The sequence below is a fragment of the Aquarana catesbeiana genome, linkage group LG07, assembly GCF_042186555.1.
Source record: "Aquarana catesbeiana isolate 2022-GZ linkage group LG07, ASM4218655v1, whole genome shotgun sequence".
In the NCBI taxonomy this organism is placed as follows: domain Eukaryota; kingdom Metazoa; phylum Chordata; class Amphibia; order Anura; family Ranidae; genus Aquarana; species Aquarana catesbeiana.
The window spans coordinates 56369136-56388387 of NC_133330.1; the positions used below are offsets into that span (position 1 = coordinate 56369136).

General features: G+C 41.2%; 1 protein-coding gene across 9 annotated transcripts in view; it reads right to left on the reverse strand.

Annotated features, from left to right (window-relative positions):
• Positions 1 to 19252, reverse strand: part of MAGI1 (membrane associated guanylate kinase, WW and PDZ domain containing 1) — a 763134-nt gene that overhangs the window by 236146 nt on the left and 507736 nt on the right. For all 9 annotated transcript variants that reach the window (XM_073592190.1, XM_073592191.1, XM_073592187.1 and 6 more), the window contains exon 3: positions 8715 to 8834. In XM_073592190.1, coding sequence (XP_073448291.1) covers positions 8715 to 8834 — 120 coding nt within the window. The remainder of the gene's footprint in view (positions 1 to 8714; positions 8835 to 19252) is intronic.

The following is a 19252-nucleotide window of genomic DNA, read 5'->3' on the forward strand; positions in this document are numbered from 1 at the left end:
CCTTTTCTACAGCTCAGGGCGGATTATAGGCGTTTTTCAGGCGTTTTTACAGCGTTTTCAATTCATTTCAATGGAGAGGGGCGTTTTTGAAGCGCTTTTTTCAATGCCCAAAAGCTGCTCCAAAGATGCTGCTTGCAGGACTTTTCTCAACGCCCCGCCAGCGCAACGCCTCAGTGTGAAAGGGTCCATTGAGATGCGTGGGGAGCGTTTTATGAGCGTTATTTTTAGCGCTAAAACGCTGCACAAACCCCTTGGTGTGAAAGGGGTCTTAGTGGGCCCTGAGGACAGGGTTGATGACCACTGCCCTAGACCACACAGCTAAGAGGAGAGCAGGTCTTTATCTACCAATATATACATTTTTACTAGATGTGTTCATAGATGTCAAGGAATCAGAAGAGTAAGAAAATGCTAGCTGCCTGGATGTCAAGTGCCCTGGAACAAGCATGCCGCAGGTAACGCCACAGTAAAGTCAAAGTTCTCAATCTACTTAATTGGAGTAACTGGATCAGTGTGACACCAAGCAACTGATATTTTCAGAAGAGAAAGGAAGGTCAGCAATGGCAGTCTTTATATTTCTTTCAGGTTACGTTTTACTGAAGTGTAAAAATGTACTACCCCACCTAGATATTATCCTTATACTGCGCTACCTCTTTAGGTCAGACACAAACAGTAATGGTGTCCTCCACTGTGGAGAAGCTGTTGGGAATAGAGAAGGTGCTGTAGAACCAGAACTGGCTAGCAGGCAATACATGAGTTAAATTAGAACTATAAGCAAAACTTTTTTTTTCATTTTGGATCAAGCAAAAGAAGGTTAGAACCTCTTTCAGTTTTTTTTTCACTATCTATGTCCCATTGCAGAGATTTTCCTTCACACCCTGTCATCTTGGGGATCCTCAGGTCATCCCTCTTTTTACTTTTCTAGGGACAACCAAAAATTTGGGATTTTCTTTTACTTTCATTGTTAATCATAATGGTAAACAAGAGAAATAGATTCCCCTTAATGCCCATAGTCTTACTTTAGGAAGTCATATCTAAACCCAAGAAGAAACGTGTAATATATTGCAGTATACCAGCCATTAAATGTGGTAGCAGCATTAGTTTTCTTTTTTCGCCAATACAGAAAAATTCCTGTTGATCTTCCTGTTGCCAGAAATACAATGTCCCTGTAACTTCTTGTGCACTAAACTGAAATCTAAAACAATGTTATTAGTCCAGGGCTCGACAAACCTCAGGGGCCAGGTCGCCATTGCGACCAGAAGTTTCAACCTGGCGCCTGGGTTGCCACCTAAATGCTGCACACACCCTGTGCCGGGAAAGAATGTAACGCAGTGTGTGTATTGCATTACACTGAGTGGAGCACAGGGGAGACATGGAGGGTCTTTTAGACCCTCCATGTCTCCTTAAAGAGAACCTGTCACAAAAAAAAATCATCAGATAGGGGACTTTTTGTCTCCTATGTGATGGAAAAAAAACTTAAAAGAGAAGAAAGTTTTTTTTTTATTCATTCTTACCTAGGTGGGGGCTTTTAAAGCGTCGCCTATGAAAAATATAGTGTACCAACATGTTTAAGGTTTGATATGTTGGCTTTCTATTTTTTCGGTGCATCGTCTGCTTTTATATTTTACCAAAAAATTGGGTAATTTATTGCGTTTTTGTGCCCCCTAAAATTAACTTTTAATGTGTTTTTTACTGAAATTTTGCGGTATTATCCTGTGACATAAAAAAATTGGAACTATCGCTATTTTTTTTCATTATTCCACAATATTTTATTAGTAGAAAAAAAAAGGAACTACCGCTATTTTATTCTGTAGGGCGCCATCTTTCAGAAAATATATGATGTTTGGGGGTTTTATGTAATCTTTTTTGTTTAAAAATAACAAACATGTTATTCTGACCTGCTCTGTGTAACGGTTTTGCACAGAGCAGCCTGGATCCTCCTCTTCTCGGGTCCCTTGCTGGCGCTCTTTGGCCCTACCTCCTCTCAAGTGCCCCCACAGCAGCAGCTTGCTATGGGGGCACCTGAGCCGAGCCGCTGCTTTATGTGTCTATTCAGACATGGAGCCGCGGCTTGGCTCTGCCCCCTCTCTCCTCCTCATTAGCTCACTGACTGATTGACAGCAGCAAGTCACAAGAATTTTTGTCCCCTATGTGATGGGAAAAAAAGAAAAAAAGTAAAAAAAATATATATTTTTTAATTGAAAACCAAAGCATATAAACCCGCCCCCCCCCAAAAAAATATTCAGGCCCCCTGCACCCAAGGTTCGGTGAGGGGGGGGGTTGGGCTTGACTAAGTACCTGCACCTATTCTCTGAGAAAACAAGCCCTGCATAAATTTATATAGTCTTCAACACCCCTAATCTAATCCAACAGCCCTGAAAAGTTGCAGCATTCTCCGTTCTAAGGCCCCTTTCACACGGGAGCTCCGATCTGGTCCACCTGTCAGTTTTTCAGGCTGACCTGATCGGACGCTCCATTCACCTCTACGGAGCGGCAGATGTCAGTGGTGACATGTCCGCTCACACCCACCGATATCCAATCCAATCCTGTCCGTGAAATCCAGATGGATGGTGACCCTATTTTCCATCCGTCTGGAGGATTGGATCGGATGGGATCGGATGAAAACAGACAGGCGGTCCATTTTCATCCGATCCCCCCATAGAGAAGAGCGGGGCTCTGACAGGTCAGTCTCAGCACATTGAGTGAGACAGAGTTGTCGTCCGCCCGCGGTGATCAGTGTATTGATCTCACGCTGAGCAAGCGGAATCAGTATAACGGACAAGCCCATGTGAAAAATTATTTGTAAAAGTAAAAGTGTACAGGGCGTTATTCTGTTAGTGCAACTAAAGAAAGTGAAGCATTTTTTTAATTGGTCCAATATAACTATGTTCATGCCCCAATGATTTTCTAGCTGCCTAATCTCTTTATGTTTTAAAAAGTATTAAGTATCCAGTATAGAATTTTCTTACGGGGTAATTCATGTGATAAAACTATCTCTTAAGGCTTCCTTACATGATAATTAAACCATTTGCAGACTCTAGCAGTGTGTTAATTTGATTGCGGAATTGCATAGCGATTTGTCTGAAATGAGAATCTGAAAGATTTACCCATAGAAAGAAAAAAAAAAAAAAAGAAAAATACCTTGCTTTAAGTAGTTCCTTCAACAACAATAGAACTATATTTTATGAATTCAGGCTGGCTGGATATCGTAATGCAAAGTTTGAAATCCTTCCGGTGTATAACTACTGTTGGTGGCTAGTGTTCAGGAGAGGAACATCTCATGTAACTAGCACTGGTGTATGGAGAAGCTGATGTGTAGACAGAAAAAAAGCTTAAGAGGGTACCCTGGGGAGTTAAAAAAGTAAACAAATGCAGCCACCACATTTAATAATTGCTAAGCATCAATATATTTAATTTTGGTTTGGGTTTAACACCACTTTGTCAGGGCTGGGCTCAGCCCTTCCTTCTCAGAGCTGGCCGCTCAGCTGTCGGCTAACTGTCAGCTCCTACCTATCCACAGTTACTCAGCTGTTGATGATATCCTGCTCGTCGGTCCTGCCTACTTAAGCCGTCCAGTCCAGAGGATCTCTGCCTTTGCTTTGGTCAACATCACAGAACCAACTCCTGCGATCCTGTTGAAGACTTGCTTTGCTGACATCCCTTCTGGCTCCAGATCCTGCTTGCTGTTCCACTACATTGATCCCTGACTTCTGGCTTGGCTGACTATTCGTTCTGGTTACTGAACTTTGGCTATGTTTTGACTACGTTTGTTCTTTTTACTTTTATTATTAAACAAGTGTAATTTAACTGTACTTCTGCCTCGGCCTGATTTAATGGTTTCTGACACACTTTAGGTAACTGTTACATAGTTACATAGTTAGTAAGGTTGATTAAAGACACCAGTCCATCCAGTTCAACCTGAGTGAGTACACCCTCACATCGGTCCCTACCCTCAAGGAGCCCACAATCCAAGGTCCCCAACTCACAGAATGAGTGTTCCAATGCTTACTTTGGGGAATGTCACTTGCACCACATTAACACCAAGGGGCCTATTTCTAATTGTAAGTGGATACCATTTTCCATTTTACTCCACAACATGCATTTTACAGATCATTCATAATAATGCAGGGCATGGTGTGGAACATGCAGTGCTCCACTGAACCTTTTCCTTAACACACCAGAGGAGAGAGCAACATGACTGGAGGAGAGTTGCTCATGTGACTTTAAACCACTTGCTGCACCCAGCACAGGATTCGCTGAACGATCACTCTTAAAGGCAGCGGGAGAGGTGCCCCAATGCTTCTCGGTCATCTCCGAGCTTAACTGAGCCGTCAGTAAGCCCAGAGCCAATCTGATCCTTCTGATGCCTGGGCAGGAAACCGAGCGAGGGCAAGAAAGCCCCCACTTTGCTCTATGCCCTTGGAGGACCAGAGTGATGTCTGAAGTTACTTCTGCCTCTGAGGCTTGATGTGGTTGTAAACTCTATATACAACCACTTTTACCTACAGGTAAGCTATATTAAGGCTTACCTGTAGGTGCTGGAAATATCTCCTAAACCTGCCCGGTTTAGGAGATATTTACATTATAAGGTCATTGGCGCATGCGCACTTTAGAAAGGGCACGGTCGTGCCGTTTCTAAAGGGATCATGCCATGACTGGCGGCTCCCATGCACATGTGCAAGAGTGATGACACGCCACTCTGGCCAGTCACAGAGCCGGAGCCTGCGGCCCCGGAAGGCAGAGGGGTGAAGATGGATACTTCCAGCCAGCAGTGAAATCGCAGGCTTCGTTTTCAGGTAAGTGACACATAATGGGCTACTATGCGATGCATAGTAGCCCATTATGCTTTACCTTTGCAGGGAAATAAAGAGGAAGTAAAACCCGTCAGTGTTTACTTCCTCTTTAAAGGGATTTTTTTCCCCTTCTTAAAGTCAAAATTAAATGTTTTTTTTTTTTCTTTCAAAAGTAAATGAGGGATCTGGGGTCTTTTTGACCCATGATCTCTCGACAAAGAAGACCTCTCATGCATTTTTCTAGTACAAGGGATGTTTGCATTCCTTTTAATAGTAATAAAAGTGATCAAAAAAATTAAAAAAATAAAAGGGACAGTGTAAAAATAAACAATAAAAATTAAGATAAATAAGAAAACATATATATTTTTTTAAAGCGTCTTATCTCTCCGAGCTTGTGCGCAGAAGCGAACGCAAGTCGTGCCTGCATATGTAAACGGTGTTCAAACCACACATGTGAAGTATCGCTGAGATCGTTAGAGTGAGATGAATAATTATAGCCAAAGAACTCTAAACAGGTAATCTGTAAAAAAAAAATTAAAGCATTGCCTATGGAGATTTTTAAGTACCGTAGTTTGTCGCCATTCCACAAGGATGTGACATTTTAAAGCATGACACATTAGGTATCTATTTACTCGAGGTGACATAACATCATCTTTCACATTATGCAAAAAAATTGGGCTAACTTTACTTTTTTTTTTAAAATGAATTAAAGTGTATTTTGTTTTATAAAATATTGTGTTTGAAAGACTGTTGCACAAATACAGCGTGCCATATTGCAACGACCGCCATTTTTTAATCTCTAGGGTCTCTGCATATTTGGGGGTTTTAAGTGATTTTCTAGCAAAAAATACAGATTTTTACCTGTAAACAATGTCAGAAAAAAGGCCTGATCTTAAAGTGGTTAAAGATCACGTATAATGAGCTCTCCTCTTAAATTTTACATTTTTGACCCAGTTATTTTTATTGTGCTCCTCCACTTTTAGCCTCCAAACATGCAAACGGGAAATTTCACCCACTGCCAAAATAATCATCCAGTTCAAAAGCAACCAAAAATACTCAATACCTACCAACAAAAATTCAACTGAAAACAGAAACTATACAATGCAGATTACAAAGGATACAAATATGTAGTGGCCACAAGGAAACCAAATGGTACGTAAAAAAGTAAAGATGTAACAATTAAAAGTGGCATAAGCCTAATATGCTCATAACTGTCCACAGTACATTTAAAGTGTGCCAATCATTAAAATTCACAATTCACATCAATAAGGCACACATCACCATTACCAAATCACAATATTATTCTGAACAAAAAAAGCCTCTTTCTTTCCATAGAGGCCTTATACACACTGGGCTAAAAAAAACATTGCTTTTTACAGGCATTTGGCTTTTTTTCTGCCTGTAAATGCATCTCAAGGTTAGCCCATGTGCCCATGCACACATAGGCATTTACAGGCTTATTAGAAGAGGAGCGTTTGCAGGCAGAAAAAAAAAAAAGAAAAAGCGCACTACCAGCACAACCAGGAGAGGAGCTGAAGAGCAGGAAAAATGCTGAATGCACCAAAACAAATGAATAAATTATTATTCTGGCCAATGGAATCTATAAACACACATTAAATGGTTGATGCCCCAAAACATGCAACTTTAGGCGGGTTTTTTTAAGCAGCTTTTCTCCTGCCGAGAGAAAAGGCATTCAGGGGAGGTGAGAAAACGATCAGTGTTGATGAGGCGAAAAGAAAAAAAAAAAGTACACATGGTCTTTGATTACTAGGAGCGAAGAATGATCTTGCAATTGAAAACCAGCTGTGTTTCTTGGTCCAATAATACAGGTGGGGGATTGCCCATCCCATAGTTGACGTTAGAAAGGGGCAGGGATGCTTGTGGTATCATTGACCTAATATGGCCACATGGCCACGTTAGAGCACTGAGATCGACCTAATGTCAGCTGGATTTCAGGTTTAGACCTGCACCTGCTTCCAGACAAACAAAATCCCTACCAGGAGAATATCAGGAATATTATGTAATCAGAATGTGGAAGAGAGTCCATTGTTTGCAATCAACCAGACCCTGGACAATAGATTTACAGTGAGATAACAGGATCTGCAAGAAACAGCCAAAAAGCAAAGGCTATATACACTACATTACCAAAAGTATTGGGATGCACATGACCTTTAATGGCATCCCAGTCTTAGTCTGTAGGGTTCAATATTGAGTTGGTCCACCCTTTGCAGCTATACCAGCTTCAATTCTTCTGGGAAGTCTGTCCACAAGGTTTAGGAGTGTGTCTATGGGAATGTTTGACCATTCTTCCAGAAGCGCATTTGTGAGGTCAGGCACGGATGTGAACGAGAAGGCCTTCTCGCAGTCTTCGCTCTAATTCATCCCAAAGGTGTTCTATCGGGTTGAGGTGCAGGCCAGTCAAGCTCCTACACCCCAAACTCACTCAGTCATGTCTTTATGGACCTTGCTTTGTGCACTGGTATGCAGTTATGGTGGAATAGGAAGAAGTCATCCCCAAACTGTTCCCACAAAGTTGGGAGCATGAAATTGTCCAAAAGTTCTTGGTATGCTGACGCCTTAAGAGTTCCCTTCACTGGACCTAAGGGGCCAAACCCAACCCCTGAAAAATAACCCCACACCATATCCCCCCCTCCACCAAATGATTTGGACCAGTGCACAAAGCAAGGTCCATAAAGACATGGATGAACGAGTTTGGGGTGAAGGTGAAGAAACTTGACTGGCCTGCACAGAATCCTAACCTCAACCCAATAGGACACCTTTGGGATGAATTAGAGCGGAGACTGCAAGCCAGGCCTTCTCATCCACATCAGTGCCTGACCTCACAAATGCGCTTCTGGAAGAATGGTCAAATATTCCCATAGACACACTCCTAAACCTTGTGGACAGACTTCCCAGAAGAGTTGAAGCTGTTATAGCTGCAAAGGGTGAGTCAAGTTACTATTAAACCCCACAGACTAAGACTGGAATGGCATTAAATTTCATGTGTATGTAAAGGCAGGCGTCCCAATACTTTTGGTAATAAAATGTATGTATTGAGTAAATATGGCTGCCATAATGTACAACTATAAATACAAAAAGCACACAAAGAAGCATGTTTCAATATAAACACACACTAACAAAATTACTTACAATTAGCTCATCACATTCATAGACCATAAAAAAAAAAAAAAAAAAACAGACTACCTTTAAACACTTACATACCACATATTCCATTTTATCAAAATCACCCGAAAAAGCAGGATTGCATTCAAACATTGTGCTGTACTTCATATATTGGGTGGGTTTTTGCTCAGTTTTACGCCATGTTGTAATTTATTTTTTTATGTAAAATTTGGAATGTCATTGATATATTTCTGGAAGGTCTATTCATCTTTCATTGGCTACAGTGAAATATCAGGATGATTTGCATACAAAGCATAGGATGATTGACCTACAGGGTTTATGCACTTGATATCTATAAAGTGGATATTATATCCTTGTTAATATATTGCGGTTTACCTTTGTACTTGGGTTGCATATTTAATATCATGTCATGTATAATTAATGAGATGCATCTTTAAACATAGAGGTTTTTTTATATGCTTGAAAAAAGTCCAAGTCACAGACTAAAACACCGTGCTTACTATGTATTTTGTCTCTGACTCTTCTCTAGAGTACTACATTACCATATTACCTTCAGATCGTTTGCTGGATTTACCAACAAATGTGGTCAAAGAGTGGGAAGCCAAATTGTAGAAATAAGCCACATTTTTCAAATGTTGTAGCCTGATGCTGCTGCATTACCCAACCCTGCTGAGCGAGGGACACAATCACAAATGGGTTATGGTAAATAGAAGCCTACACATGTACAGTAAGCCTATGCAGATACAGTATATATGTACATACATACAAAGATAACCTTACCTTCATAGGTCCCAACTTCAAGTAGAGTTCCACTCTGTTCAAGAGCCAAAAATTCCTGTACAGTCAGAAACTGGTAGTCCACACCAGGGATCTCCCCTTCTCTAGGCGGACGTGTTGTGCCTAAAAAAGAATTCAATCAGTTAGCAAAAGTTTGCCTGCATGCAAGTTTTAGTACACAAAAATAAAAAGACAGCAAACACAAGCTGGATGATAACCAACATAGCCTGGGTACAGATATGTTGAAGAAGTCACAAGAATGTGTAAGAAGAATTAAAGCTCGTTCACACCACAACACAAGTTATAATGTGTGTTAAATTATCATACAACGCAATGAATATATATATATGTTGGGGTACTGTACAACAGTACCCCAACACACACATTCACAGTGTTATACAGCACACCCCAATATGCAAGAACAAGCATTCTGTGTGGTGCACTACATTTTAAAAATTGTCCAGGACTTTTTTCATTTGTTTGTTGACAGCCTATTCAAAATGAATAGGCAACATGCCTTGACACACAAAAACAAATACCCATTTTTGAGGAAATGAGCCCATAAGAGATGTTTGTCCTTAAGCTGTGAATGTCTGCATTATTCCCCTTCTAAGGGACCACAAAGAGGAGATATCTGAGGTTGTACAACTGAAGCTGGTGGCCACATAAGCAGTACATCTGCCCAATTAATGATGAACTGACCCAAATTCGCTCAATAGGTGGGCCTGTTGGTCACCTCCCACCCGAAAATTCAAAGGAACTGGATGGAAAATCGTTGGCTGAACAGCGCCTGTATCCAAATAGATAACTAGTATTTTGACAGCTGGTGGGCCTGGCTGTCAAAATACAATACCTTAGCAGCATTAGATTAAAAAAAAAATCCATATAGTATGGCTAGCTAAAGTCTGTGTTGGGTATACAAACTGAACATTGCCAGATCGCCTTCTTGCAATGGGTTGTCAGTCAATCAAGTATGGGATCTGGGGTAGTCATAAAAGCATTGCAATCTCCATCCACTGACTATTATGTGCTTAATAATAATATGAAAAGATCATGGAACATGATACACAAACCAGTAGAAATTTTGGTCCAACACCTGCATGTACAGTAAACCCCCAACAATAAAATTCTCTTATTTGTTTCCTTTTAGATTGTTAAATATATTAATGGAAGTCTGGGCTCTGACTAGGCCATGCAAGGACATTCACCTTTTTCTCCTTCAACCACTGTGTGGTAAGGTTTGCTGTGTGCTTTGGGTCATTGTCATGTTGGAAGGTAAACCTTCTTCCCATTGACAACTTTCTGGCAGAGGGCAACAGATTTTCCTCAAAAATGTAATAGCACTTTGTCCCATCCATTTTTCTTCTATCCTGACAAGTGCTCCAGTCCCTGCTGCAGAGAAACACCTCCATAACAGGATATTACCACCTCCATGCTTTACTGTAGGAATAGTGTTATTTGGATGGTGAGCTGTATTGCATTGGACACCATTTGGTGTTGAGGCCAAATAATTAAATTTTAGTCTCATCTGACTATCTTAAACGCACATTGAAGATTCTGAGGTCATATGGAAAAAGGTGTTATGGTCAGATGAGACTAAAATTTAATTATTTGGCCTCAATAGCAGTAAATACAGCTGGATAAAACAAAAAATGTGTCTGTCCTCATTTCAGGCTGCAAAGCAACAAAATGTCCCGTATTTATTGGCGTATAACACACACTTTTTTCCCCTTAAAATCAGGGGAAAATCATGGGTGCGTGCTATTCGCTGATCCCCCGCTGTCTGTGGGCAAAAGGAGCGCCGCCGACATTGAACGAGCTGAGTGTACTGTGTACTCGGCTCTGCTCGCAGTCCCGCCTCCTACGTCCCGCCATTGGACCGGTGTTGTGACCATCATAGGAGCCGGGACGGGGGCGTGATTGCGAGCGGAGTCGAGTACGGCTTGCTCTGTGTCGGCGGCGAGAGGAGCCGAATATCTCGGTGGCGGCGGCAAATTTAAAAACCAAACATGCTGCAAGGCTGCAGACGGACACTGGACAAGGCAGCAGATGGTTGCTGTGCAAGGCTGCAGATGGACACTGCAAGGCTGCAGATGGTCGCTGTGCAAAGGCTGCATTGATGGGCATTTAAAATTCAAGTTTTTTTCCTTAAACTTCCCTCCTAAACTTGGGGTGCGTGTTATACACCGATAAATACGGTAATTATTTTAAAAGGGGGGTGATTTTTTTCTATACCCACTGTATGCTATAAAACTTGAGATGTGAAGACCGTGGCACAGTGGCGAGTACAGTTACCATCTTGCATCACTTTTCTCAAAATTATTTTAATCAAAAAATAAAGTAACACCAAGATGTCTTAAAAACATATCACTTTGCACAGTTTCTAAAAATTTTAATCACATCCACCTAAAGACTCCAGAGGTGCAATATCACCATCAGAATTCCCAAATTTGTCAGAATACTGTGGATTCTACAAGGTCAAATGTAGCATTATGTTTTGCTGATGTATGCTCCATAATGTCAAAAAAAGTTCCAGCGTCGGGGTTCACACTGCTCATACATGAAATGTTACAACTAGGGATGCACCGATACCGTTTTTTTTTTACAATGAGTACAAGTACCGATACTTTTTTTTTATTACTCGGCGATACCAACCGCAACTGTTTTGTTTTAACTTCAGCTGTCAGCAATGGTACAAAGCATCAAAAAGTTATTTACAAATGAAATACATTTTTTTTTTTAAATTTAGCTCTTTTTCAATGTGAAATGTGTAAATATATGTGTAAAAATATTCACTGACAAAGCAAATAAAAAAAAGTTTATCGTTTATAAAATAGACGTGAACAAAAGAAAAAAAAGCAGGAAAATAACTAAATGGAGATGAATAGGTAGTTTATTAAAGTGGGGTTCCACACAAAAAAACAAAAATACCTGAAAAATTCTAAAAAAACAAAAAAACAAAAAACATTTGGATTTTTTTGTTTTACTTACCTCTAAATGCCTGTTGCTAGGTGGTCCCTCGTAGTCTGCCTCTTCCTTTGCCTGGGCTGGTGACATCACTTCCCCCTCGGCACAGGAAGGGCTCCGCTCTGCTCCCTCCCTCCTGTCAATCATCTGGGACCCATTACAGGTCCCAGGTGATTGAGCGGCCAATCGCGGTGCTGCTCGCGCATGCGCAGTGGGTGCCAGGCTGTGAAGCCACAGCCCGGCGCCCACAGTTGAAATGCCGGCGCCGACGAGCGGAGGAGGGGGACAAGTGGGGCTTCGATCCCCCGCATCGCTAGACCCAGGGACAGGTAAGTGGCCAATTAAAAGTCAGCAGCTGCAGTATTTGTAGCTGCTGACTTTTAATTTTTTTTTTTTAATGGACCCCCTGGGTGGAACTCCTCTTTAAGGCTGATTAGAGTAAACTGAGGGTAATTAAGGGGTTAAACAGAGGACTATTTGATCATCCCTTTGATCTGCAGATGAAGAAACAGAAATATACAAAAAGAAACAATGTTTCTTTTTATTTTAGTGTTTCAGGGCTGAGTAATGTTGTTAATAAACATTGCGGCTGCTTTTTTTTTTTTTGACAGCTCCAATTATCGGACTTCTTTAACACTGGGGAGACCCCCTGACAGCTCAAAGAACCGAGCCTGAAAGTATCTGTTTCAGGTATCGGTGCATTTGCACGTGTACCAATACTTGTACAAATACTCGGTATCGGCACCAATACTAGTATCGGTGCAACCCTAGTTACAACTAGGTTATTTTTTTTCCCCCTTGTGATAGGTTTCCTTTATGTCTGCACATTGTCTCCTTACACAGGCCATGCAGAGACCGATTCTTCAGTTGAGCCAACAACATTCCAGATAGAAAAATAACCAGCAGTTAGGTATAGTGATCAAAATTATTTTGAAACTCTGTAGACTCTGAATGACCCTTCATAAAGGTATTTAACACCTTTAAAAAATTAGAATACAGGTCTATTACAATCCATAAGATATTCCCTACTATTCAAATGCAAGTCATCAATCATTCCAAAGGTATAGTGATATAAGGTGTAAAAAAAAATGCTTGCTTAAAAAAAAATCAAATCACGTTTACAGAATCTTCATTAAATCATCTAAAAAATTGGCCAATACATGGCTTAGATTTTATTGACCGACATGTCAAATTTACATTAATTTGTTGCTCCTACCTCAGGCTCCAGCTGCCAATTCGTCACTGACATCGGCTTATCTCAGCTTAATCGGTCAATGTTTTAATGTTTGCTGGAATTGCTGACAATTGTTTTCACAAACTAGGCTCTTTCCACAAAGCTTTAACAGCAGGATAGAGGTATTTTTTTTAAAAAAAAAGAACATTATTTTTAGCCAAGACCAAGAATCCTTAGAAACACCAGTAACAAGACAAAAATAAAAAGAGCCTCATGGACGGTCAGACAGTTGTTGCAACTGCAGTTGAACTGTATATATTATAGATTGTAAGCTCTGACGAGCAGGGCCCTCTGATTCCTCGTACTAAATTGTACTGTAACTGTAATGTCTACCTTAATTTTGTAAATTGCTGTGCAAACTGTTGGCGCTATATAAATTCTGTATATTATTAATAATAATAGTAATATATACTGCTGTCTCTGAGCACCTTCACTCTAAAAACACTGTGTGCATACCCAGTTGTACTAGAGTCAGAGAATGTGGGCTCAGATGATATAACATCTGTTCTAGGACAGACAACCAAAGGGAGGGGACAAAGGCACCAGCTGTCAGCTTCCTGCAACACTCTCTAGTGATATTGCCCTCAGCTAGAGAACATTAGCTCCGTCCCCGTGACACACACTGCTCGGATACTGTCTTGAGTGCAAGTGATGAGAAATCTAACACTCTTCGACATTTGTCAAGGACACTAGAAGAGCTTGTTTAGAAAAAGTCTCATGTAGGTGAAGAACAACAATGTGATTTGTCCTGGCTGCTTGAGGGAAGGTGGAAATTTTCTATCCATGTAAAATCAAAAAGGAACTTGCTATGTACACCCACGATGGCAAGAAAACAAATCATGGAAGCCACCCTATATATCAGGACTTTCTGTTTTTTCCCTCCACCCATAATGATTTTACAGTCAAACAGCCAAATAATGGCCTAACACGTTTGAGAATTTTTAGGGAATTCCAACTCAAGAGTGATGTTTGTCACCCTTATCCACGCTACACCAAAGTCACTAACCTAAACACGTTTGGAGAACAAATGTTCAGACATCTGGGGAATGCTGCTGCTAGACTCATCCACCTTACCAACTTGCTCAACGTCCACCACCCCCCTTCTGCCAATCCCTCCACTGGCTTCCAATCCCCCCAATGTATAAACCTCAAAATACTAATGTCATACAAAGCCATATACAACTCTGCTTGTTCCAGGTTAGTGACTCTCTAGAAAGGGAAGCAAAAAGTTGTAATTTATTGACTTTTAAACATTAAGACCCCTTTCACACTGGAGGCGTTTTAGCGCTAAATATAGGGCCTGAAAAATGTCTCCCATGCCTCCCCAGTGTGAAAGCTCGAGTGTTTTCACACTGGGGCGCTGCGCTGGCAGGACGTTAAAAAAAAGTCATGCAAGCAGCATCTTTGGGGCGGTGGAGGAGCGGTGTATACACCGCTCCTCCACCGCTCCTGCCCACTGAAATAAACGGGCAGCACTGCCAAAGCGCCTGCAAAGCGCTTCGGCAGTGGCGCTTTTCGGGCGCATTTAACCCTTTCTTCGGTCGCTAGCGGGAGGGGTTAAAAGCGCCCCACTAGCATCCGAATAGAGCCGCTAAAACGACACTAACGCGGCCCGCGGCTCAGTGTGAAAGGGCTCCAAAGGTGCCTACACATTAGAGAAAGGTTGCCCAATCCTGTTATTTATAGTTAGGTCAATGACCACTGCTATGTATGTTTGTAGGCCCCTCGCTGAAGCACCCTTGTCTTAGTTGCCAGGGAAACCTGATCTGAAGGGAGAGACCTTACAATCCAATCATTATTACTGCCCCTGTGACCTTCTCCAGGTGCAAGCATACAAATTCAGCCAATGAACACATGGATAGTCACCATATGTTTTTAGGCAGCTATAGGTATGATCCACAGACTTCAGTTATGCCGTGTACATGCGAGCGGACTTCTCGTCGGACTGAACTCCGAAGGACTTTTTTGACGGAGTTCCGACGGAGTTCCAATGAAACGGACTTGCCTACACACGATCACACCTAAAGTCCAATCGTTTCGAACGTGATGACGTACGACCGGACTAGAAAAGGAAGTTCAATAGCCAGTAGCCAATAGCTGCCCTTGCATCGTTTTTGGTTCGTCGGACTAGCATACAAACGGGTTGTTCGATAGGAATTGAGTCCGTCGGAAAAATTTAAGGTCCGTCAGATTTTTCGACAGAAAAGGTCAGATGAAGTCCACACACGATCGAATTGTCCGACAGATTAGTTCTGTCGGACCTTTGATGCCGAAAAATCCGGTCGTGTTTACGCGGCATAAGGGTCTGTCCAGCACAGATGGGAACAGTGGGTGTTGCAGGGATTTCATGGGTTATCATTGCATTACTGGTATCTTATCTATTACTTTGTCCACATTATCTGATAAAACTCCACAGTCCACATTCTGGTAATAACTGCTCTGGATCTAAGCAAATATTTAAAGTATCATTAGAAAGTAGCAGAGGAGACAGAGGGAAGGAGGTGGTGTGAAGTCAGCTACCCCCCTTTCCTTTACACACACGGTCTTCTGAATAGAGTGACAAGCTGGACACACGCTCGGCAGATGGGCGAATCAAAGAGTTTCTCTAAGCCGTCTGGATGTGTACAATGATTACAGGCTCCACTTAAAACAAACCCACAATGTTTGCTTTGAAAGCAAAATACACTTTGCATACAAAGGGATTTTTTTTTCATCACAAACGACAATTGAAGTTTGAAGTCTCTGCAATTCATTTAAAAAGAAATTAGTTTATATTAAGAATTTGCAGCAAATTCGGATCATAAGCCTCATAGCCATATCTTACTCAATTCAAATATTGATTACAACTGGGTCTAAGGTACTTTGATTAAGGGGTAAGATGTTCAGGATGACCTAGGGGCATTGTTTCCATTTTGTATCCCTTTCTTGGCCCAGTCCCATGGTCTGACTTAAATAATGGTTGGTTTCTTTATGGACTGGTGGCCATAGCAATTACCCACAGAGAACAATTGTCAAATTAGGCAATTGACAGAGATAGACTCCCAGCTTGATCACAACTGGATAACAGCGTTGAAGTGCCTACAAACCAGTGGCCTTTATCTTTAAGGGGGCACTGTCACCAAGTTACTCATTTAAACAATAATCTTTTCATAAAAGGATATGTGCATTTAAAGTATTTTAGACATGGGCTTTACTTGTAAAAGCCATCAGACTAATGCTGGATGCTGCCTTCTTGGATGTCATTTCAGTAGCCCCAGTAGACTCAGAGCAATCATTTAACGGACACTCTATACAGTAGCAGACATTCTCGACCAGGGTTCTGTGGAATCCTAGGTCTCCCCCGGAGGTTGCTACGGGTTCCTTGAGCTGTGACTGATTGACTTCCCATTTGATGGTGGTTGCATAGTCCTGGAGTCAACACCCTTTGGTAGAACCAGTTGCATGATGACCACCACTCTAAAGCCTGGTACACACTATCAGTTTTTTTTTCATTCAACCCAGCAGTTTGAACGAAAAAAAAACTGACAGATCAGGTCAGAGCCGCTGTACTAACAAGCCAATCTTAGTACAGCGATCTCCCCTGCTGAGCTATGTTGTTCTGACAGGGGAATGCTCCCCCACCAAAACACTCTGGTCAGTGCACTCAGCCATTGGCTGTGAGCGCTGATCGGGAGTTGGTCGGCTGCTGGTTTTCCGGTATGCTTGTCCGACAGAAGCCGGCCACGCTGGCGACTTTTGTCGGACCGGCTGCCATACACAGGCCAATGTTTTTTTATTGAACCAGCCAATGTTGCCCTGGTATTCAGTCCATGTGTACTAGGCCTAAGGGTTGCAATATTCTCACTGACAACCAATGAACAGATTTTAGCAAGAAACTTTAGATAATCTTTGATCTCATATCTATGGGGCACCTGCAGGCACACCAGAGCAAAACAATTTCTCTACTGATAAAAGACTTCTGATAAGAAGATAAACCACTCAACGTGATCCGCCTTTTAAGCAGAAAAACCTGACTTCCACCAAGTCTTCCTCTCCTTACAAGTCCTAGAAAAATGCAGCCATCTTTATTTAATTTTCAACAGCTAACAAACAGAACAGTCTCTTTCTTACTCTAATTATGTTTACAGGCACACCTAAAATACACTCTGGGATCAACCGACAAGATTTACAACACCTAATCTTCGCATCTTGTTTATTCATATTTAGATATTAGTTACTGTTCATCCTTAGAGTCTAAAAAGTATTAAATGACTACACATTATCATCTACGGTCTGAAGAAAGGCTGTTCCACATGAGTAAGTCCAGAATAGAAAGAAGCGCTGTGGAAGCTATTACATAATTGCCAACATTCTTGAAAACTTGTGAGGATGCTTTTCTGCAAAATGAAAAAATGCTTCCTCCTGCTTGCCAGGATATTCCACAGGACATGGTATGGTACGGGACATATTGTGCAAAATGTAGGGTCCTTTCTGCAAAAATTGGGACATTGGCAACCATCTTACTATTGAACATTGCTATAAAGCAAAGCTGACCACTGGAGGGGAGAAAGGAATAAATTTCATGGCTTCACGCACTACCCACTAAAGGGAAGATAAACTTAACATGTATGCCAAGAAAAAAAAAAAACATTTAGTACATCTCTTTTTTTTTTTTTCTTTTTAACAGAAAAATTTAGTACATCTCTAGAATACATTTTGCATGTTGTATCTCTTCAAATACACAAGTACAGAAGAATAACTGTTGATGCTCCAGAAATCTAGTGTTCTCCTAAATCATGCTTTGACAGGACAACACAGCTTTAAATTTCTAAGCACATGGTGTCAGCCCTGCCTACTTCATTTATAATAGATTACAAAGAACACCCCCCCCCCCTTCATCTTCATAACCCCCACCTTGTGCATAGGTAGAGAACACAGGAAGTTACCAGTTTATAAGCTTCCTGGCAAAATCCACAGCTATATTTTTCAAACAGATATATCAAAACCCTTTCAATGGCATAGACCAGTGGTCTACAAACCGCAGCCCTTTGTTTGCCTTTATCTGCCTTTATCTGGCCCTTGGGACACTATTCATCCCTCTGACACCAAGAATGGGATATTTCTAATCCCACTGACACCAGTGATGGAAAATAAATTCTTCCCCTGGCACCATTGGTGGGGCACTGTTCCTCCCACTAATACCAGTAATGGGGCACTATTCCTCCCACTAATACCAATGATGGGGCACTATTCCTCCCACTAATACCAATGATGGGGCACTATTCCTCCCACTAATACCAATGATGGGGCACTATTTCTCCCACTAATACCAATGATAGGGCTCTATTCCCCTTCCTAAACCACAGGGGTGTGCTGTGTAATGATTTTCTATTCCCACTGACCACCAAGCCTGAGGCATTATCTACTCCCACTGGCCACAGTCCGGTCTCTCTTAAGTCTGAAGGACAGTAAACTGCCCCTTTGTTAAAGTTTGGAGACCCCTGGCATAGACCAAAAGGAAGTAAATAAGAGATGTTCAATGTTGGGATTTATATACAACACTTTAAAACAAAACTGCCAAGCAGGTTGAGTCTTTTGATAGAAGGGATTTTTTTAAGTCATTTACCAAACATTTGCCCTCTTCCTGCGTCTTCGAGACAGGAAACAAAATGAAATCTGCCCAAGTGAACACAGACCCAAAAAATAAACTAATGGAATTTCATTCTTCCCTACTCTCTACAAAGATAGGAACAAAAAATGTTTATGCATACATTTTAATGGCCCATTCACACTTGTGCATTGTGACAACGCATGCTAAAACACATGCTTTAACCCACAATGCAATGCACCTGTACTACATGTGGTTGCACTAATTGTGAATTTCACCCTAACACATTGTACAATAGAGCTCAACACACTGCAGCACAGTACAACACATAAACCATGCATGGCGGTTTACAATGCATTTTATAAAAGGGCCATGCACTTTTATTCATAAGTTGTGGTGTGTTAACACAATGCGCATTAACACACGGGCATTAATGAACCGCAATGAAAAGCTTTAGTGCTGTTAAGGAAATTTGTAAATTCTTTATAGAATTGTAGTGTGTTCTGTATGGTTTGCCTATGTACACTGCACACGGCACTAATAATATTTTAAATTACATGTTTGCATTCTTTCGAATCCTGATTAGAATTAGCCTGCCTATGTTACGCCCCTTGTTACCATACAAGTACAATTGTAATATTAACGTGATACCTACGTAATCATGTGCATAAAAACCTTAATTTGCATCAAATAAAACAGAACGGTTATTTTGGAAAGATGCTGACTGTTTAATTTTGTGTCTGTTCCCTACTG